Source organism: Quercus lobata, chromosome 2 (genome assembly GCF_001633185.2).
Source record: "Quercus lobata isolate SW786 chromosome 2, ValleyOak3.0 Primary Assembly, whole genome shotgun sequence".
Classification (NCBI taxonomy): Eukaryota; Viridiplantae; Streptophyta; class Magnoliopsida; order Fagales; family Fagaceae; genus Quercus; species Quercus lobata.
The window spans coordinates 61,957,421-61,980,685 of record NC_044905.1 but is presented as its reverse complement, the minus strand read 5'-3'; the positions used below and the strand labels follow the sequence as shown (position 1 = coordinate 61,980,685).

Here is a 23,265-nt window from a genome sequence, read left to right as displayed (position 1 = left end):
GAAAAAGTGTGGCCATAGCACCCTTGTTGATAGCTTTGAAGACATTTTCGCCACGTTTAAAACGCGGCTATAGGCCACAACTATAGCCACGTTTCTTAAATGTGGTTATATCTGTTACCTATAACCACGTTTAAAACGCGGCTATAACCCCCTAACTATTTTTAGAATTTGTCTATAGCCACGTTTTAAACGCGGCTACAACCCCCTAAATATTTTTACAATTACTCTATAGCCGCGTTTTAAACGTAGCTACAACCCCCTGCATATATGCATCCCAATTGTATTGGAGATGTCCACTTTCAACCTATTTAGTTTTCCACAAACAAGGTAACAAAGGAAAGCAAATTTAAAGAACAACCAATTGCTATATACCAAACCAAACTCTTGCTAACAAAGTGGCAAACATAAATATTAATGAAATCACTAATCAAAAACAGGAAACATCACAAGAAATGTCTATTAACAGTCATAAACATGCAAAAAAGCCAAGTCTTCCTTACCCCAACACTGTGCCCTCCATCAGTAAACTAGTTTCTTCAAACTCTTCAGATTCATCACACATAATAATTTTAATTTAACCAAACAATTTGTACGGAAATTTTGTTGTGATTTTTTAATATTGATCATTTCTAAACCAAGAAGTTTATATTATTGCAGTAATGAAATTGTGGATTGCTTAGTTTGGACCCTACGACAACGTTGGGCATTGCCACCATTACTGTCATCTCCATGCAAGCCATTCCTCAATGCTAAACTCACGCCGACAAAATCTATTTTAATTTTCATGAATTCGAATCGACCATGTTCTTTCAATAACAAAATAAATAAAATAAATACAACTAGAATTTATTGATACCAATATGTCACAAGTTCAATTAAAATAGTAGAACATTAAAACTTGGCTAGTTGTTGTATAATGCATTTCTTACCATATTGTCAGCAGTTTGGGCAAAACTTATAGGCCCTGTCCATATCCTTCTGAAACGCACGACTTCTCTTGTTCCTATCAATTAATGTCTACAAACACATTCCCGCCAACAAATTAAAACAAAAAAGTCAGTTAAAACACTGTACTCGGTATATCCAAATACCCCATCATATGTATATTACCACTAAAAGATAATAGAGCGAGAAAATAGCGCAACCTTGGTTTTAGAATCAAACCAATAGTCAACTAGTGCGTGGTAGTCCTGCTCGTCAGCCCAAGATGGTCTTTTTTTAATGACATCTTCTTTCAACGCATCTTTTGGGTAGCATTTCTTTTTTAACTTACTCCTTCGGTTCCACCTCAACTCCCCTAGTAAGTGTATTGCCCAGTTCATTTGATTAGCTGGTTTGATAATTTCTGGGTCAATGATCCACTTTTTCTGAAATGCAAAAATTGAGTTAGCATAGTGCAATAATCCACCCTACTGAAAATGCCATTTAGCACATACACGGCTATACATAACAATTAAAAGTAGCTTAATTTGATACAACCTCTATCTCTATCCAGGCATCTTCTTTGCATTTATGGGAGACACGCGTCCAATTACTTGGCATAAGTGGGCAATAGGTGTGGCAGATGCATAAGGTGCCCAACCACCTTTTGAATGTTTGCCCGCTTTCCCCAACCGGTTGCCTGCTCCCATTTAGCCCACATACAAGTTTCTTGTTCGCTAGAAGAGACCATATTCGCTACATTAGCGTTATCCCACGCTTTTTATTTAAATTATTGGATATTGGGGTTTCCTGAACTGAATCTTCTGCACGCCCATTACTGGATGGTGGAGTTTCTTGGACCAAATCTTCTGCATATAGTAAACCATTATTAGGAACGAAATTTCAAAGTTCACAATTAGAGAGAAGTCACTGTATATAGCTCAAGTGCTCAACTAACATGATATATGTGATCTTTGTAAATGTGGACATTTTGATACTTAAAGAAACTGATAACAACAAATAAGTCGATGTCTCTATCTAAAAGTTGTTTTTATCCCTTTCAAAAATAAAAAACTGTTTTTATCCAAAAAATTTATGTAAGTTGGTGAAGATGCTCTTAATCACATGATTTGCATATAATTCAACCATATTACCTATAATATTGAAAACACCATTACTGCCAGTGTCATGTACATGTCACGTGGTTGAATATCATTTCCAAAGCTCTTAAATCACATGAATATTGATGAGGATAAAATCAGTTAGACAAGAGTGACGGGCCAAGCTTGACAAGGGTGACGAGATGAAACTGTACCGTCAGCATTTCTTCAAGACTGACGGAGTAATGAAGGAAGAGCACACATGAAACTGGGCATCCTGAAGCTGACGGAAGTAAAATTGGACAGACGGAGGTAAACTTGGGCAGACGGGGTTAACCTAAACTGACGGCGTCAGTCTACGGATTGATTGATCTGCACGTTTACGTATATAAGTAAAATAACTTGCTCCCCACGTTTCAAGGAACCTAAAGACTCCTATATGGAAAGAATCCCGTAAAATACGCCCAAGAAGACTCCTATAAGGAAAAGACTTCTACTCCAAGGAAGAGAGGTCAACCATCTACTACTATAAAAACCCAAGCACCCTCACAAACCAAGGTACGCATAATTTACCCTCTCTAGCACTCTAGAGCAGTGAGAATAGTTCTAACTTGACCTTCGGAGGGTGTTTGGCCGGTACCACACCGGTACTCTCTGCTAGGTTATTCCCTTTTGTTGTGCAGGTGCCATTGGCGATCGTACGAGGAACGTGTGACTCACTGGTGGTATTATTTCCGGCATCATCAGTTGGCGCCGTCTGTGGGAAACGTTGTAGCACATCTTCGCTTCCTAGACACAAGAGTTACATGGTACTCACTCGCTCAATGGCGACCATCAACGACGTTCAAGAAGAAGAAACCCCTATGACTACTCTTGAGCGACAGGTCAGGACGCTCGCCACAGCCGTGGAGCGCCTCACCAAACAAAACCACGACCTAGAAGAGCAGCTGCGCCAGAAAAATGCGGCTGTCAATAACCAAGGAGCGGATCAAGAAGGAACCAGCGCTGAAAGGAGGAATCACGAAGGACCACAGGAGAGCAACGCCCCGAGCAGACCAGTGCGACGGGACACTAGCATCCCTTCCCTGACAGATACGGCTCCACCACCCGTCATCGCGGAGATGCAGGCGATTAAGGAACAGATGGAAGTGATGATGAATGCTCTCAAGGGGCGAGTGTCCAGTGATCTTGACGACCTTGTCAACCGGACTGACTCGCCATTTACGACAATCGTCAACTCCTTCCCCCTGCCGAGCAAGTTCCGCATGCCAAATATGGATAGTTACGACGGAGTCAAGGACCCTCTGGATCACCTAGAGACCTTCAAGACCCTGATGCACCTTCAGGGAGTAGCAGACGCAATTATGTGCAGGGCCTTTCCTACAACCCTAAAGGGCGCAGCACGGATTTGGTTCAGCCGGCTAGCACCCAACTCCATCAGCACCTTCAAGGAGCTAAGCGCTCAATTCACTACGCATTTTATTGGGGGACATCGGTACAAGAAGTCCACGGCTTGTTTAATGAATATCAAACAGCGAGAGGAGGAGACGTTAAGGGCCTACATATCACGCTTCAACAAGGAAGCGCTCTCGATTGATGAAGCCGACGACAAGATACTGGTAGCAGCATTCACAAATGGGCTCAAGGGAGGCAAGTTTTTGTTCTCCCTATACAAAAACGACCCAAAGACCATGTCAGAGGTACTTTACAGGGCCACCAAGTACATGAACGCTGAAGACGCGCTATTAGCCCGAGAAGATAGACCAAAGAAAAGAGAGAGACAAGAAGAACCCCGTCAGGACCAAGGGCGGAAAAAAGGCAGGATGGGAGACCGAAGGGAAGAGAGACGTCCAAAACCCATGGGCGGAAGATTCACAAGTTTCACCCCGTTAACCACTCCGATAGACCAAGTCCTAATGCAGATTAAGGACGAAGGGGCCCTGACGTTTCCAGGAAAGCTGAAGAGTGATCCCAACAAAAGATCCAGAGAGAAATATTGCCGCTTCCATCGTGACCATGGTCACGACACGGCCGATTGCTACGACTTGAAGCAGCAAATCGAAACCCTTATCCGACAAGGAAAGCTGCAGAAGTTCGTCAGCAAGGAGAAAGCGGATTCCCCCGCACAAGACCAACACCCCCGCCGGGACAATGAGCGACCAAGGCCTCCGATTGGAGATATAAGGATGATCGTAGGAGGAACGGCTACCGCCGGGTCATCCAAGAAAGCCCGCAAGACCTATCTTTGGATGGTACAAAATGTTCAGCTGACGGGAGTCGTGCCGAAGATAGCGCGGAGAAAAGGTCCCGTAATCAGATTCTCAGAAGAAGACGCGCGACGCCTTCACCATCCACATGACGATGCGCTCGTCGTCAGCCTGCGGGTGGGAGACTACAACATGCACTGGGTGTTGGTCGATAATGGCAGTTCAGCAGATATTTTATACTATACGGCGTTCCAGCAGATGAGGATCGACAGGGAGCGATTGATCCCAACAAACGCCCCGCTTGTTGGCTTCGGCGGGAGCCGGGTATTCCCATTGGGCGCAGTCACGTTATCCGTCATCGTAGGCAATTACCCTCAACAGATAGCCGAGAACGTGACGTTTTTGGTAGTCGATTGCTCATCAGCCTACAACGCTATCCTCGGGCGACCCACGCTCAACTCATGGAAGACAGTAACTTCCACCTACCACCTAATGATAAAGTTCCCGACTAATTACGGAGTAGGCGAGCTGCGCGGGAGTCAGATGGCTGCACGCGAATGCTACATAGCCATGATGGAAATGGAGGATCAGGTTCAAGCTTTAAGCATAGAAGAGCGTCGGACGGTAACAGAGCCGGTCGAGAAGTTGGAAGAGATACCCCTTGACAGTTCTGATCCTAGCCGAACGACCAAAATTGGAACGCTCGCTAACACCACGATCCGTCAGGAGCTCATAACCTTCCTCAGACGCAATCGAGACGTATTTGCGTGGGATCATGAAGATATGCCGGGAATAGATCCTTCAGTCATGGTGCATAGGTTGAACGTATCGCCCGCCTTTCCACCTATCAGACAGAAGAAGAGAGTGTTTGCCCCCGAGCGAGACCAAGCCATAGCAGAAGAAGTCAGAAAGCTACGGGAAGCAAGTTTTATTAGAGAAGTATACTATCCCGACTGGTTAGCAAATGTGGTGATGGTCAAGAAGGCGAGCGGGAAATGGCGGATGTGCGTGGACTTCATCGATCTCAATAAGGCCTGCCCCAAGGATAGCTACCCCCTCCCGAGGGTCGATATCCTAGTAGACTCTACGGCTCGACACCAGCTGCTGAGCTTCATGGACGCCTTCTCGGGGTACAACCAAATCCGAATGCATGAAGCCGATCAAGAGAAAACGTCGTTCGTAACCAGCCAAGGCCTCTTCTGTTACAAGGTGATGCCCTTCGGCCTGAAGAACGCAGGCGCAACGTACCAGAGACTCATGAACAAAATGTTCGCGCAGTAGATTGGGAGGAATGTCCAAGTCTATGTGGACGACATGTTGGTAAAGAGCCGAAGGGAGGAGGATCATCTGGGAGATCTCAAAGAAACATTCGACACACTTCGCTCCTACAATATGAAGCTCAATCCAGGAAAGTGTGCCTTTGGAGTAACGACAGGAAAATTCTTAGGATTCATGGTGTCTCAGAGGGGCATCGAAGCAAATCCGGACAAGATCCAGGCCATCCTGGATATGGCACCCCCAAGAAATGTGAAGGAGGTGCAAAGCCTCAACGGAAAGATAGCGGCACTAAACAGGTTCGTGTCAAGGGCCACGGACAAGTGTTTACCCTTCTTCCGAACATTGAAGAAATCCTTCGAGTGGACTGACGAATGCCAGCAAGCGTTCGAAGAATTGAAGGTTTACCTTTCTTCCCCACCATTACTAAGCCCGTCGCAGCCAGGAGAAGAGCTTTTTCTCTATCTAGCCGTCTCCCCCGCGGCAGTCAGCGCGGCCTTGATCAGAGAAGAAGAGAAAGTGCAAAAGCCCGTGTACTACGCAAGCCGAGCGCTTCATGGGGCCGAAGAAAGATACCCGCCCATGGAAAAACTTGCCTTTGCATTGATTACGGCAGCCCGCAAGCTCAAACCGTACTTCCAAGCCCATACAGTGAACGTCCTGACTGACAAGCCTTTAAGGCGAGCAATGAGCAGTCCCGAGGCCGCGGGACGATTGGCATTATGGGCTATAGAACTGAGCGAATTTGATATTCAGTACCGCCCACGGACTGCCATCAAGGGACAGGTCGTCGCCGACTTTATAGCTGAGTTCACTTATGATGAAGACAAGGGGGCAGCAGAGTCCCCTCAGTGGAGTATATATACGGACGGGTCATCCAACAGACAAGCCGCAGGGGCCGGCATTGTGCTATTATCGCCCGAAGGAGACACCATTGAATGCATGGTCCGTCTCGACTTCCCTGCCACCAACAATGAATCAGAGTATGAGGCTCTGATAGCAGGGCTCGACCTCGCCAAAGCGGCAGGAGCCGCGAGGGTAGTCATCTATTGCGATTCACAGGTCGTCACTAATCAAATAAATGAAGACTATGAGTGCAAGGGCGAAAAGATGAAGAAGTACCTTGCTGAAGTAAAGGCGAGAGTGGATGACCTAGAAGCTAAAGTTGTCCAAATTCCTAGAGAAGAAAACGAGCGAGCCGACCGCCTCGCGAAAGCCGCCTCAGCAGAACCAATGATCATCCCTGGTAATGTACTCTCCTTCATACAGCTTTCTCCGCTAATAGACCTCAGCAACATGCAGGAAATATGCTCCGACAGAAGCTGGACGACGCCGTTAGTTTCATACTTGAGAGACGGGGTCTTACCAGACGAAAAGGAAGCCGCAAGGAGACTTAAGGTCCAGGCAGCGAGGTTCGTCCTGATAAAAGACGTCCTTTACAAAAGAGGTTTCTCCCGACCATATTTAAGATGCTTGGGTATGGAAGAGGCAAACTACGTCATGAGAGAGGTGCATGAAGGAATCTGCGGAAACCACTCAGGGTCCAGATCGTTGGTACACAAGCTTGTGCGAGTAGGGTACTATTGGCCCACCATGCAGAAGGACACCGAAGCCTATGTCAGGGCCTGCGACAAGTGCCAAAGGTTCAGCAACATTATTAGGCAACCAACCGAAGAGCTGACCCCAATGACGGCCCCATGGCCGTTCGCACAGTAGGGCTTAGATATTATGGGACCCTTCCCTACAGCAGCACGACAGCTAAAGTTCCTGGTGGTAGGCATCGACTATTTCACAAAATGGGTGGAAGCTGAAGCTTTGGCCACAATCACGGAGAAAAACGTACGAAGCTTTGTTTGGAGATGTATCATATGTAGGTTTGGCATTCCTAGAGTCTTCGTCTCGGACAACGGATGGCAATTCGACAACGACCCCTTTCGAGATTTCTGCTCACAACTAGGAATAAAGAACCACTATTCCTCCCCCGCCCACCCTCAGGCTAATGGCCAAGTCGAAGTAACGAACCGATCCTTGCTCAAGATTATCAAGACTCGGCTCGAGGGGGCAAAGGGTATATGGCCCGATGAATTGCCAAGCATATTATGGGCTTACAGGACGACAGCAAGGACACCCACAGGAGAAACACCATTCCGACTGACGTATGGAGGCGAAGCGGTCATTCCAGCAGAAATTGGGCTCACAAGCTACAGGGTGCACAACCACGACGAAAACAAAAATGACGAGGCTATGCGACTACAGCTGGACCTAATAGACGAGATCAGGGCAATAGCAGAACAAAGGCTCGCTCGGTACCAGGACCGTATGGCTAAACATTACAACTCCCGGGTTCGGCACAGGGACTTCCAGGTTGGAGACCTTGTTCTTAGAAAGGTCATGGGCGCCACTAGGGACCCTACCCAAGGGAAACTTGGCCCCAATTGGGAAGGACCCTACAGAGTCACGTCGTGGCAAAGGAAAGGCACATACCATCTAGAGACGTTGGAAGGAAAGAAACTGCCGCACCCGTGGAACACCGAGCACCTACGAAAATACTACCAGTAGGAGCGACAGCATGAAGTTCAATTTTTTCTTATTTTATTTTCCATTCCAGCAAGACTTTAGTCTCACTCCTCAGAACTATCATTTACTTTAATCTTTTGCAACAATTCTTCTTTTTAGCCCAAGGGGCAGGATTTGGTTTTAATTACTTTTATTTGAATGCATGGCAATAAGAGGAGTTCTTTCAGAAATTACTGAAGTGTATTTTTTCTACGGTCTACTAAGTCCATAACATACGGACCAAAAAGATGTCAAAGACATCAAGACTTAAAAAGCTGACGGGCCAAAAAAGATGTCAGAGACATCAAGGCTAAGGCCGACGGTCCGAAAAATCTAAAATGCCAACGGTCCAAAAGATGAAACAATCATCATATGGACGAGGTCCTAAAAAACTAAGGACTAATGAAGGTGTTAAATACATCAAGGCTTAAAAAGCTGACGGGCCAAAAAAGATGTCAAAGAAATCAAGGCTAAGGCCGACGGTCCGAAAAATCTAAAAAGCCAACGGTCCAAAAGATGAAACAATCATCATATGGACGAGGTCCTAAAAAACTAAGGACTAATGAAGGTGTTAAATACATCAAGACTTAAAAAGCTGACGGGCCAAAAAAGATGTCAAAGACATCAAGGCTAAGGGACTAACGAAGGCTTAAAAAGCTGACGGGCCAAAAAAGGATGTTAAAAACATCAAGGCCCAAAAAACTGACGGGCCAAAAAGATGTCAAAAACATCGAAACTAAGGTCATGAAAATAACGGTAGGAAAAAGCTAAAGGATAAAAAGCTGACGACCATTAGATGAAGCAATCATCATATAGACGTAACCCTCAAACCAAGACATGCAATAATGAGTCATCAAAGTGACGGATTTAAGAGATTGACGACCTTAAAACAGTAACCAGCAGCAAGAGCTGTAAACCAACGGTCACCAAGCCGACGGAGCTTGGAGCCTAGGCACGACATCATGCCAACAGGGGTTTCCAACAGTACAAAATAGCTGACGCGATCCAAGTAGACGGGAATAATTACCAAAATTTCGTCTAAGGCCACCATCAACAAAGGGATATAAAAGCTACGGAAATTAAACACAACAATACACAAACAAAAGCCCGAAGGAAACAAAGGGAGCACTTAAAAATTGTTTGAAATTACAACTGTTCTCCAATACAACTATTTTATACATGGCCAAAAAACAAAATAAAAGCTAAGGGGCAGGAACGTCAGCATCCTTGCCGTCAGTTCGGTGGTCTTCAACATCCACAATCACGGCAGGAGAATCAGAAGCAGCAGGATTGGCAGCAGGCTGGGCTAGGACCACACTGTCGTCACGCCTCGGAGTAGGCTGACGGAGGCTGTCGTCTCCATCATCCATGGTGATCCCGGATAAATCCAACTCCGGGTAGGCCGACGCGACTTGCTGAAGGCAATCTTCAAACCCGGTGCCATAATATTCACCACACGAGTTAAAGAAGGACTGCGACACTTTGAAATCTCTAACCGCGTTAGCCCCCGCCGTCTGCAGCTTTTCACCTAGAGCCGTCACCTCTTCCTGGAGTTTATCATTTTGACTACTGACCTCCGTCAGCTTCTCCTTAACTTCCTGCAGCTCTTTGTTGAGGGTACGGACGGCATCCTTGTACTGAGCTTGCTGGTTCATCAGGTTCGTATTATGATTACGAACTCGAGTGACGACCCCCTCCTTCGCCGCACAACGATCTTGAAGGGCCTTGACACGCACCAAGGCCTAAGAAAACATATCCGTCAGTTGAAAAGTATACCAAAGCAAAGCAAAGCTTCCCCAAACGAAATTTTAGTAAACATACCCTGGTAAGGTCAAAAAGGGCTGACGCCCCTAGGTCCTCCGTCCCCACCTGGTCGCAAGGTTCAATATCCGTCGGTTTTATCAAGGACCCAACCTCCCCGACGGCGTAATCCTTGTGAGTCAGGAGACGGCAGGGGCCCTCGCTGACGGGACCGGTAGAGGTCATCACCCCCTTGCCCGCGCCATGACTAGGCTTAGAAAGGGACTTCTCCTTCAGGGGTTCATCCCTAGGAGTGACGGCAGATTTCTTTGAAGGACGGCTGTCATCACCGTCAGGTTTCCTCTTCGTCACCTTAGCAACGACCTTTGGAGTTGACGAGACCTCCCCTGCTGCCTCCTTATTTTTTCTCTCCTCCTTCTGACGGGCTGCGGCAGCCCTTATCCTTTGCTTCGCGGAGTCCATTTCTACAACACAAAGAACACCGTTGAGGCAGGTAACGGAGGAATAAAACTGACGGGATGAATAAAAGCTTACTCACGTCGGCGTGCAAATTCTTCCAACCTTCGAGCTTCCGCTGACGGATCTGGACCCCCACAGTATAAGTGAAGGGTGTCAAGGGTGATCAGATCCCTGCACTTACGTTCTTCCAAAGGAATTTCCAGAATCCGTTGGATGAACTCCTCCTGCTCGTCAGTTATGTGCGGACGGGTATAAGCTGAAAGAAATAAAAATTGTTGTTAGCGTCGCCTCAAAAAACACACGAGCCTCATAGTTGACGGGATTAACCTGAATCCCTGACGAAGGCCCAGGTGTTGTCAAAGTAACCACGGGGCATCGTCGCCCACTCCTCCTGACGGCAAACCCAATCCGTCCCCTCAACAAAAAAATACTGACTCTTCCAGTTCCTATTTGAGTCTGGCATATCCGACACTAGCCTTAGCCCTTTCTCACGGGCATTAAAGTGATACGTCCCCTTAGACGAGGCGATGTGGTGAGGCCTATAACAATAAAAGAATTCTCCTAATGTGAGCTGACGGTGTCCTCCACTAAGACTGCCCCAAAGGATTTCAGCTCCTATAAAAGTCCTCCAGGCGTTTGGGGCGATCTGGGTGACGGATATTCCGAGGAAGTCAGCAAGTTGACGGTGTAGAGCCGTCAACGGTAACCTCAGACCCGCAGCAAACATGGCATCATACATGCCAACGTCAGCTGTCCTCCCGGAGTAACACCTCTCATCCTCTGTAGGGAGACGGAGGGGGATGTGGTCTGGGATTTGATAACGAACCCGTAACTCCCTAAAAACTTTACCACTCATCCCAGGCGAAAATTTATTGACGGCCCAATCCTCAGGAAGGATGAAGGGACGGCTATCTCCGGGACCCTCCGAGGTTCCTTCACTGGATGTCTCATCCCCGTCACTATCCTCTCCGTCAACATCCACTCCATCCCCGTCATTTCCATCCCCTCTTCCCTCATCCTCATCTCCCTCGGCAAAACTCTCATTGTCGTCAGGAGATTGGGCTGACGACCCTCTCTCTGACGGAAGGGAGAAGTCTGACTCGTCTCCAGAACCAAAGGTTTCGTCGTAGCCCGCTCCTTCGCGGACTGACGACTCCTCACAAGACGCATTACTTGACATCTGACTACCTACAAGTGACGGGTTTAAGCTAAGTACCTAGGCTGACGACCATACTAATGAGGAAAAATAAAAAAGGGAAAAGAAGAAGGAAGGGAAGAGAAGATGAAAACTTACCGGTATGGAGGCCTTCTGGACGACTCTAAAAAACAGCGACAGATAAGCCGACGGAAGTGAAGCTGACGAAAGAAGGGCGACGGTCTTTCTCTCCACAAGATCAGCAAGAATGAAATAGTGAAAAATGAGGGGAGGTGCTGTTTATATATAAAAAAATGGCGCGGAAGACGAGGCGACGTCTCGTCGAATGTAGAGCCAGTAAAAGCAAGCCACCTGTCCAAGGCATTAAATGCACAAGACCTACGCAAACGATATCCCTATGAAACAAACTCCATAACCCGTCAGTGTAATGTCTGACGGAGGTATGGAGTAGGGGGTAAGTGATGAGGATAAAATCAGTTAGACAAGAGTGACGGGCCAAGCTTGACAAGGGTGACGAAATGAAACTGTACCGTCAGCATTTCTTCAAGACTGACGGAGTAATGAAGGAAGAGCACACATGAAACTGGGCATCCTGAAGCTGACGGAAGAAAAATTGGACAGACGGAGGTAAACTTGGGCAGACGGGGTTAACCTAAACTGACGGCGTCAGTCTACAGATTGATTGATCTGCACGTTTACGTATATAAGTAAAATAACTTGCTCCCCACGTTTCAAGGAACCTAAAGACTCCTATATGGAAAGAATCCCGTAAAATACGCCCAAGAAGACTCCTATAAGGAAAAGACTTTACTCCAAGGAAGAGAGGTCAACCATCTACTAACTATAAATAACCCAAAGCACCCTCACAAACCAAGGTACGCATAATTTACCCTCTCTAGCACTCTAGAGCAGTGAGAATAGTTCTAACTTGACCTTCGGAGGGTGTTTGGCCGGTACCACACCGGTACTCTCTGCTAGGTTATTCCCTTTTGTTGTGCAGGTGCCATTGGCGATCGTACGAGGAACGTGTGACTCACTGGTGGTATTATTTCCGGCATCATCAAATATCATTATTAAAGCTTGGGTAAAATAACCTCAAACAAGAACATAATACCCATCAAAAGAGATTAGAACTTTTACCTCAAATAAAATGATGAAGATGCTTTGGGGTTCCTAAGTATTTTTCCGGTGATCTTGTCGAAAAAATGATGGTGAGATGGTGTGGTTTGGAGTGGAGGCCGGTAGGTGAGTGTGGAAGTGAGTGTGTGTGTGTGTGTGTGTTTAAGTAAAGAGAAAAGAAAGAAAATGAAAGAAAGAAAAGAGAGAGCCAGCCAAAAGAGAGAAGAGAGGTGGGTGAAAATGAGTAATGGGGAGTGGGGTTAAGTGGGGGGCACGTGCGAACTAAAAATCTGACTTGACCCCCTCTTTTTTTTTTTTTTTTCTCTGATGACAGGGACATTACATAACCACAGTGAACAGAACTCAAATATCTTAGTATGTAATAAATATTTACTAGAGAAAAGAAAATATGAGAAAAAAGAGTGAAGAAAGGGTCTAAATTGAGAAAGAGGAGTGAATAGAATATGAGATAAAAGTAACTGTGCTAAATGGAGTTAGGAATAAAAATATCCTTTAGGGACCGAATTAGTTGTTTTTAAAAGTCTTGAACTTAGTTGATATTAACCCAAACTCCAGAGAAGTTTAGTAAAATTTACTTAAGGGCACTCGTTAGCATTTCCTTTCTTAATATTACTTGATTTTGCATGAAATGTGTGCCACTATATTTATTGAGTCCAATTTTATTGGAGTTTGTGTTCCTTAGAAATTCATTTACTTTTCCAAGGAACACGTCCAATTCTATTAAATCAGGTCATCACCGTTTCTCAAAAAAAAAAAAAAAAAATCGAGTCATCACCATTTTAGGCTTTGCTTTTTATTAATTGCTTAAAGAAGTGCACATTTGAAATCGATTTGGTCCCTAATTATGCCAAGTGGTGGTACTTAATTGGATCACTTCCCTAAATCTCACTTCTTCTAGAACCCATCTAGGAGAAGATTTAACAAATTTTGTCCTTACCCCCAAGTTTGCACAGCCAATTTGGTTCCCATGCACAACCAAATATTTTCCATACCCTCAACAAATTGCAAGCTGGCCAAATGCCAAAGAAAAAGCGATCTCCCATCCCACGCGACCTCACCATCTTTTACTATAAAATAAGGCCTCCCATGCAAAGCAAGTTTCCTCAATATTTTTCACACACATCTCTACCCTCTCCATAGAGAAACACCCCAACTCCCAGACACACACTACAAAAACTATCAAAACCCAGAAAATACACAAAAAAAACTTCTCACAAACAAAACTTGCAAGAATCCCTCAATCATATAGAAATCCAACCAAAAACCCAGCTCTAAACCCCTACAAACTTTATAGAGAAACACCCAAATTCCCAGCCAAAAACACCACCAAAAATACCCAAAAAAAATGCCCTTGCAAACCCAAATAGAACCATAAAAATCCCTGTTTTAACCCATAAAATCAACCCCAAAATCTACACTCTCAAGCCCCACTAAAAATAACCCAGCAAATCCTCCAAAACTCTCACTGCAAATATCCTAGAATAAGCCAAGAAAATCCCACTGGAACTACAGCCAAAACCCCACTGTCAAACCTTTAACAATTCTCAGCAAGACAAAAATAGTCACTGTAAACCCAACACTGAAAACTCCATCAGATACCAAGAAAAATCCCTTCATCCAAACCAACCAGAAAACCCATTTGAAAACAGCATCAATAGAGCATAAAATAAATAAAAAATGAAAATGAAAGATAAAAGGAGCAGAAGCATAAGCTAAATACCAAGACATGAAAGCAGAATACAAAGAAGGAAAGAAGAAATTCAAAAGCAGAGAACCATACAGAAAATCCCAATGAGCTTCTCTCTCTCTCTCTCTCTTTGTGTTTTATTTCTCTCTCACTCACTATTTCTTCCTTACTAACATGATTTTCATTTTTGATTTTTGTATTCCTTTTTAGCCAAACAGTATATGGAAGCAGAGCAGTAACAGAACATGGAAATAAAGAAATAAAGGAGATCAGATTCAGGATGAAGGAAAAGAAAGTTTGAAGCAAGCAATTAACAGCCATCAAGGAGACAACAACTCATGTAGTATCCAAATCACTCGTATTTGTCTCTAAACTTGCATTTTCATCTATTCTGTGTGTGCATTATCACTTGCTGAAAATTGTTCACATACAATACTATTTTTCACAATGTATATTCTATACACACACACACACACACACAAAAATTTGAATTCTACATCATTCTCACTGTTACAATGCTCACTGAGAGACCAGGTTTTCACAACAAACACTAAACACAAATAATTTCAAAGCCACTCATACAAATTTTGCACAAGCATCTGCCCGACTTACCATTCCATCCACAAATTAAAACCACAATAGCCAAATTAACGTTCAACCTATACACCTTTATGCACAAAAACAATCCCACGAGCATTCAGTCTGGGATTTCGATCTACAGAGCTTTAAGCTCCGGCCATGGAGGCACAGAGAGAGAGAGAGAGAGAGAATGAGATCAAGATTAGAGAAGAGAGAAAACGGGCTGGGTTCAGAGATGCAAACACCATAGGAGGTGGTGGTGATGCAAGTTTGAAGCTCGGCTATGTGAGCCATAAGCTTCAGTTCAGGGAAAGATAGAAAGCGTAGAGACTATTTAGAGGTAGGGAACCCAGTTGAAAAATACAAAGCTTGGGTTGGGTTGGATGTGTATGAATCTTCATGCCTCCTCCATAGGAGATATTGAAGGTTCTCCATCTTCTCCACAATAAAAGGCTTCATGGTTGCACCATTTTCAAAGAAAGAAAACAAAATTTTCTAAAACGCTTGGAAGGTAATTTTAGTATTTTACACCAAAAACTCACAAAAAAACTTATTATTGTTTAGAATACTCTTATCTATTAGTTTTTTTTTTTTTTTTTGTGTTTTGGTTGAATGCAAAACTAATCCTCTAAATTTTTTCAGATTTCATTTCTATCTTTCAACTTTACTTTTATTAATTTCAATTCTCTAACTTTCAGATTTATTCAATTAAAACTTTTCCATCAACTTTTATTATATGTTGTAGTTAGTTTTTCAATTTTATAAATTTTTCTTCAAATTTCTTAAATTAAAAAAAATTCAATTAATGATTGAAAATATTTTCCAGATTTAAAAAAAAAAAAAAAAATTAACAAAAGTTAAAGAAAAGGCCTTAATTGAATAAATCTAAAACTTAGAATCACCTTAATTGTTTAATTGTCTTACAGTGTTAATATTTGCTACCTATTAATTGACTAGCCCACACCCTCAGTCTCTACTCAACAAATAACAAATTAAAAGCACATTTAGATTTAGCCACTTTACTCACAAATTCTGTCAAGAGTATAAATTAACATTATTTGCAAGAATAGATTAATCAAATTTATAAGTCAAGTACGTAAGACGTAAGTAATTTTTTTTGTCAAATTTGTTAAGATCTAAATGAGCTTTTCTTGAAGTTTAAGGTCAACAAATTTTCTACTTTTGGTGTTGGGCTTACTATTTTTTTTCCCTAGATTTTAGATCAAATTGGTTTTTGTTGGGCTTTTTCTTTTTAATGTTTAAAAATGCTAAGATATTGTCTAGATAATCATATTTAAGCTCATTTTATCAGTTGGACTTAAAAAAATTTGGTATCAGTAGTTCAAAATTTTATTTTAAAGGGTCAAAAAAATATTTTTAAAATATTATACATAATTCTTTTTTTTTTTATTTAGCTCTTCTTTTTTTTTTCTTTTTCTTTTTCTTTTTTGGCCAGCTCAGATGGTTTATTTAAAGTTTTCAACCCCCTAATCTTCACTTGGTGCCGCCCCTGTGACCACCCCGTGACTTTACCATTACATAAGGTAATGTCCCCCCAACATTAATCGTGTTCTTTTGTTTAGATCTAAATATATCCATCATAAAATTAAAAACTGATTTCTATACTGTGCGAACTGCACATTTTTACAAGGGAAAAGTTTTTTTTTTTTTCCTTAGAAACAGAAGGGAAAAGTTAATTAAAATGCACTAAGAGCAGTAGTTTAAAATATATTTTCAGAAATTTTTTATGAGAAAATGAAAAATAAAATTATTAGTTTTCTCAATTGATTTTTATATTTCAATTGAGAAAACGGTCAAACGCATGTATACATACATTTTCATGTTTTTGACATTATTAGGTCTATTAATTAAAGAAAGTACATGCTTTGTTTAATTTGCTCACTATCCAATGATGGTTGATGGTTTGTGGCTTTGTGCAGAGAAAATGTGCAGCAATTCAAATATCTATTTAGACCTTATTAGTCATTTGATAAGCAGTTCTAATTTTTGATCCATTAGCACATATGAAATTTGCAAATGCAAGTGATTGAGTCAATGTTTTATGGCTCAGTTTCAATGGTTAAGATACTGATGCATTGTCTCCTTTGTAACATTCTTGCCGGATTGAAGGATTTAGTATTGTAGTTTGCTTAATTTGTTTTTGGTGGATTAAGAATTAGATAGACCTTTTTCACCTCAAGCATGGCTGCTTATATGCCTACTAAAAAAAAAAAAGACACAGGCTGCTTATACTAACTAACGAACCTCTTGTAGTGCTAATCTATTATGGTGTCATTTGAAACCAAAAGGAACACAAAAAATTAAAAATTACATTGGTCTCTTAAGTTTTATTCAAATATGGAGTTTTGTTCTGATTTATTTAGTGCAATTACACTCCTTCTAGTTAACTTCATTACTTACACTATGTATTAGTGCGGTAAAAAATTCATTACATTGAAGTGCTAAGATACCGGAGGTTAAAGTGATAGTCTAGTAATAATGAGATATTTTGTAGTATTTTATGCTTATGGTTTGAACTTCTAGTATTATTGCTATTATTGATATTAAAAACAAATTAGAACTATTATTGGTCATCCCTAATGTGTTTTTATGTAGTCCAACAAGTAGGCCACAAATTAAGAATGAAACAGACAACATATTAGACTTGATCTTACAAAATTCATGATTTTCAATCAATTCAAAATAATTCTCAATCTATCCCTAATGTGTAAATTCACATTAGGGATGACCAATTATAGTTCTAATTTTATTTATTTATTTACTTTATGGTTTTTATTGACTTGAGTCATTAATTTCAAGGTACATATGTGTAATTTGATTCTTTCTTTTCCTTCTATATGATTCATTAACTTAATTGTTATTGTTGTTATTGTATGTTTACTAAAATAAGATTTATGTTACGTTGTAAATTGGTAATTTCAGTTGCCATCATTATGGAGAGCATGTCTGCAACATTTGCAAAAATTGAAGAGAGAAAAAATAAGAATTGAGAAGCTATAAAGAAAGCACAAAATAAAAAAGATCAGTATATGAAAGACTTGATGAATCAAAAATCTTTTTGGGAGAACGATATCAAGAGAAAACATGAAGAGTGCGCTGTGATTAAATAAAATCAAAAGGCATACAACTTAAAGAAGACATATTTAAGGGCTAAAACAGCCATATTTGACCAATATGAGAACCTTTTATCAAAGGACTATGCTATGAGGCATGGCATGTGATACTGTGATAAATGCTTTTGCGTCGCGTCCATTATGGTTCTTGCTCCATTACTTGGTATGCTCTATATTTAGATTATATAATAGCAGAAAATAATAATATCCAGTAGTATTAGTTTTTTTTTTTTTTTTTTTAGTTGAGTTCAATATCAGTCATGATGTTCTTCACTCTACATCTAAGATGTAGATCAACATGTAATATATATATCAAGTTTTTATAGATTCTTCCTCGATAACTTGAGATATATTTGGTTTAATTTTCAATGTTAATTCTCTCTTGGCCTAAATTAATGTTACAAGCCCAAATATTTTTTTTTAAGACATTGTGAATCGTGACAATAATTTAATGATTTAACTAGTTGGCACTTCTTTATGTTTCCAATGGCAACATTTAAGGTTCAAATCCTCCCTCTCATGCCCCAACTATTGAATTATTTTTTATTAAAAAAAAAAAAAGGAACTTTAGTGAACCAAAAGAGAGAGAAAATTTGTAATCTTATTTATACATTTTAAATTTTTGGATCATTGTGTGAATTTTAATTAATTCAATTAGTAAATTTCATTTTACTTGAATAATTAAAGTATGTATCAAGTCAAAACTGCTAAAAAATTGAAACCATATAACCATAAAAATAAAGATATAGGTGGTTAGAGTGTTTAGTCATTAACAGCAAACATAAAAGTGTTACCCTAAGAATAATCTACACTGTACGAATAACTACCTGCAGAAGGCGGCTGTGTCTCATCATCATCATCATCTCCTTCCTCCCATCTTGCGTGCTCAGCATCATAGGCGGCCCTTAACTCCTCCTGCATGATGTATCGTGAGCGTGATGAAACTTGGCCAACTTGCACAACTGTCAATGGATGGTCCTTTTCCATTCCTGCAGCAAACGATTGAAAAATTAGTTACAACAGAACATAAATATCAAATGTTACATTTCAAGATATGTAAACTACCTGGGGGTTGTGACCCAGCATCACTAGTATGGGCGGCTTGCAGCTCCTCCCCCCTCTGTCGTGAACTTGAGGGTCCTTCGCCGACTTCTACAAATGGCAATCTGCGTTTCTTACCCATTCTTGCGTCCAACAACTTTACAAAACAAAAAAACTGTTAATTATAGACAACAATCAATTGCATAAAATGTAAGTGAAACAGACTGGGTAAAATAACTCATTTTAATATCTAACAATATATACAGACATATATCCAAGTTTAAGAGCTTCTCTTTGGCAAACACTACAACCACAACGAAATGAAACTCTAACACCACACGATCATATATATCCAGGTTCATAAGAAATGAATTTCAAATCCAATAGCGAAGAGGGGAAGGAATTGGATACATAATAAGTAAAAATTAAAGGAATTAACAATATTAAGAGGAATTAACAAATTCAACAAATACTACACAGAGGCATTCCAACTAATTCATGAATGAATATGTTTTCATTAACAACTGTAACATCCAAACACATAATACACCACTAAACTATTACACTACTCATCCTCGGTGTACTCATCCTTGTTGTCATCTTCATTGTCAGACTCATCGTCAATAAACTCATCTTCATTGTTTACTCCATGAAGATCTCTTTCAGCAATGATGGAGGCATCAATTGTCATTCCCTTTAGATCATCTCGAGCCCAACGACGATGGTCACTCACAACCTCATTAGTACTTATATTGTAGAGAACATTTTCAGAAAAACTATATGTGTCATCCTCCTCACGTTGGGGACCAACACCAGCATCAAACATGTCCCTAGCTTTAGTTTTGACAACAGCATACCAATCCTTGTGCCTTTTATCTTCCACATAAAAAACTTGTGGAGCTTGAGATGCCAAGACATATGGTTCATCCATCATTTTATCCCCACCATGTATGAAGTGTGTAAAGTTTACCATAGGAAACCCAAATTCATCGGTCCTATATCCTCTCCTATGTTGGTCATGAACCCATTTACACTTAAATAACATATGTTTGATATTGTCAGAATAATTCAACTCGATTATATCACTTAAAATACCATAGTAAGTATTGCCCCCATCAATAGCGACACTAACTCCACTATTCTGCGTTTTCCTGTTTGCCTCATCATTTACACTCCTAAATTTTAAGCCATTTATTACATAATGCTTGAACCGCTTTTCATAAATATACGGCCATTTGGACAATGCAACAAAGGTATCACTAACTCCCTCCCTTTCCTTATCAGCACCAATGAGTGACATCACCTAACATCAGTTGGCCAAAATAAAATAATTCATATCAGTACAATTAATCATAGTTGAGACAGTGTTACAAGTTTAATAAGTTGAAAATGTCATACGTATGTGACCCCTAAACCAAGTACAAAACTTCTCCATGTGGTGTTTATATATAATGGCATCAGAAACGTTACAATTGTGGCCTTTTCGAAGTTCATCCTCTATCAATCTTTTGTGCATCCTGTGCAGGCAATTGTATTAGGGTTAATAGACCTTATGTACATTGGATTGACGTGCAATTATATTTGTATATGTAATACTTACTCACGAAAGCGGTTGATGTTTTCGGAATTGAATAAAACGTAGCGATGGGCTTGGGTCCACTCTTTATTATTTATTGTCATGATCGAAACCACCCCCGTTGCCTCCTCAATCATCCTGGAGGGTCGATTGAATATAGTTTCAACTTCTTCCATATACCATGAACAAAATGTTAAGCACTCCTCTACTATGTATCCTTCAGCAATAGACCCTTCCGATGCAGCTCTATTTCGTACGTAAGACTTAAGACGTGAGAGGTACCTATAAAGGAATGATAAGATTAATGATTGGCAATGGTAATTCGAACACGCACATGAAACTGGAAGTTGATCAATAATATTACACACATCTTACCTCTCAATGGGATACATCCAACGGTAGTGCACTGGACCACCAATCTTAGCTTCAGCAGCTAAGTGCATGACCAAATGTACCATCATTGTAAAGAAGGATGGAGGAAATATCTTTTCCAATTCACACAATGTCACTGCAATCTCTGCCTCACTAGACACAATATCTGAAACCATAAGGGTTTTGGAACAAATTTCTCTAAAGAAGCAAGCTAACTTTATCAAAGGCCTAGTAACATGAGATGGCAAAGACCCACGTAATGCTATGGGAAAAAGTTGCTGCATCAATATGTGATTATCATGACTCTTCAAACCAGAAATCTTGCGTTCTTTCATATTCACACGGCGTGAGATATTGGAAGCGTACACATCGGGCACTGTTACGTCCTTCAAAACTTGCAAGAAACCATCTATCTCCAATGAAGTCATATGAAAACATGCGGCCAGTATGGTATACTGATCATCACTTTTTCGTTGTAGGTGCAGTTCACTCCTTATCCCCATGTCCGCCAAGTCAAGGCGTGCCTTGTAATTATCCTTTGTTTTATCCTTCAAGTTCAACAGTGTGCTTAGTATATTGTCCATCACATTCTTCTCTGTATGCATCACATCAAGATTGTGTCGCAACTTGTGATCCTGCCAATAAGGTAAGGTAAAAAATATACTCCTTTTCTTCCAACCACTCTGGTCTGCCTCCCTTCTCTTCCTTTTTTTGTAACCAAGTTAACATTTCCTACCCAGACAACGTCTAAGTAAATGTTCAGTTTCCACAATAATGTCAGATGTGACTGTTGGTTCAGGAGCCAATCGAGTATCATTAGATCCATCAAATGACATACCATCTTTGTAGAAATCATGGTCAACATCCAACCATCGTCGATGTCCTATGTAACAGAATTTGTGACCATTTCTCAAATATCGAGACTCGGTTTTCACGACACAAGAAGGATACGCTAACTCACCTTTGGTACTCCAACCCGACAAATCTGCGTATGCAGGAAAATCATTTATGGTCCACATCAATGCTGCACGCAATTGGAATTCTTCTTTTGAAGATGCATCGTATGCTTGTACTCCAACATCCCATAACTCCCTTAGTTCTTCTACTAACGGTTCCAAGTACACATCTATAGCAATCCCTAGTGAGGTAGGAACAGGAATAACTAATGATAGAATCAAAGATGACCGTTTCATGCACAACCAAGGTGGTAGATTGTACGGTACCAACATGACAGGCCATGTACTGTGACTAGTACTCATAATTCCGAAGGGGTTGAACCCATCTGCAGCTAATCCAAGTCTGACATTACGAGGGTCAGATGAGAAGTGTAAATGCTTACTGTTAAACATTTTCCATGCATCTGAGTCAGTAGGATGCCACATTACCCCATCATCAGTACGACCATTAACATGCCATTTCATAGAACTAGCCAGATCGAGTGAAAGAAATAGTCGCTACAATCTTGGCTTTAAGGGGAACCACCGTAGGATCTTCGCAGCTTTCTTCTTCCCCTTATTGGATGAAGCATGCTTACTAGCAACAGATGCCTCATTTGTTTTCCACCTTGAAGCTTTACAACAAGGACACGCCTCGAGGTTAACATTTTGCTTCCAAAACAGCATACAATCATTGGGACAAGCATGAATCTTCTCATAACCCAAACCCAAATCTCGAACTATCTTCTTAGCCTCATAATGGTCCTTTGGCAACTTAACATCTGAAGGAAGCATATCCATCAGGACTTGAAGCAACAGAGTAAATGACTTATTTGTCCAACCACACAGAGTCTTCAACTAGAACAACACGACAATGGCTGAGAAAATGCTAAATTTTGTACAACCTTCATATAAAGGTTTGTCTACATCATCTACCATCTTGTAAAACTTCTTGGCGTCATCATTCGGACCTTCACCTGGACGTTGCGTAGTTGGACCTTCTTCCATTGGTTCGGGTGGAATTTCATACGAGGGGCACAAATCGTGCAACATCCCATGGAAATCACCATATGGATTTTGGGTTTCTTGCACATGAGAGCTCCCACATTCTGTAGCTGGCGTAGTAGCCACCGATTCACCATGAAATTTCCAAACTTTGTAATTTTTAAGCGTCCCCGAAGCCCAAAAATGCTCACGTGCCACATTTAATGGTTGTATAAGCAAATTCACACATTTCACACAAGGACATAAGATCTTCCCATTGCGCGCGGATGGAGCAGCAAATTCCACGAATTGGTTTACACCTTCAAAATATTCCCTTGTACCCCTCCGCTTCTCCATCCAACTTTTGTCCATTGCGATACAA

The 23,265-nt window shown here is 41.3% G+C and overlaps 1 protein-coding gene across 1 annotated transcript; it reads right to left on the bottom strand.

The window, feature by feature from the left end:
* Positions 1-19,581: 19,581 nt before the first annotated feature.
* LOC115968027 lies at positions 19,582-22,385 on the bottom strand. The gene is made up of 4 exons (XM_031087219.1): positions 21,701-22,385; positions 20,968-21,559; positions 20,709-20,874; positions 19,582-20,319 (listed from the first exon to the last, which is right to left on the bottom strand). Exons 1-4 carry the CDS (start codon positions 22,383-22,385, stop codon positions 19,582-19,584), a joined length of 2,181 nt encoding a protein of 726 aa, XP_030943079.1.
* Positions 22,386-23,265: the final 880 nt, after the last annotated feature.

Excerpts from the sequence above, each read along its gene's own strand:
- LOC115968027 (XM_031087219.1), bottom strand. The coding sequence starts at position 22,385 with ATGAAATGGCATGTTAATGGTCGTACTGATGATGGGGTAATGTGGCAT. Across the intron at positions 20,875-20,967 it reads TGGATGTATCCCATTGAGAG|GTACCTCTCACGTCTTAAGT; the intron begins GTAAGATGTGTG and ends ATTCCTTTATAG. Across the intron at positions 20,320-20,708 it reads TGATTGAGGAGGCAACGGGG|GTGATGTCACTCATTGGTGC; the intron begins GTGGTTTCGATC and ends AACTGATGTTAG.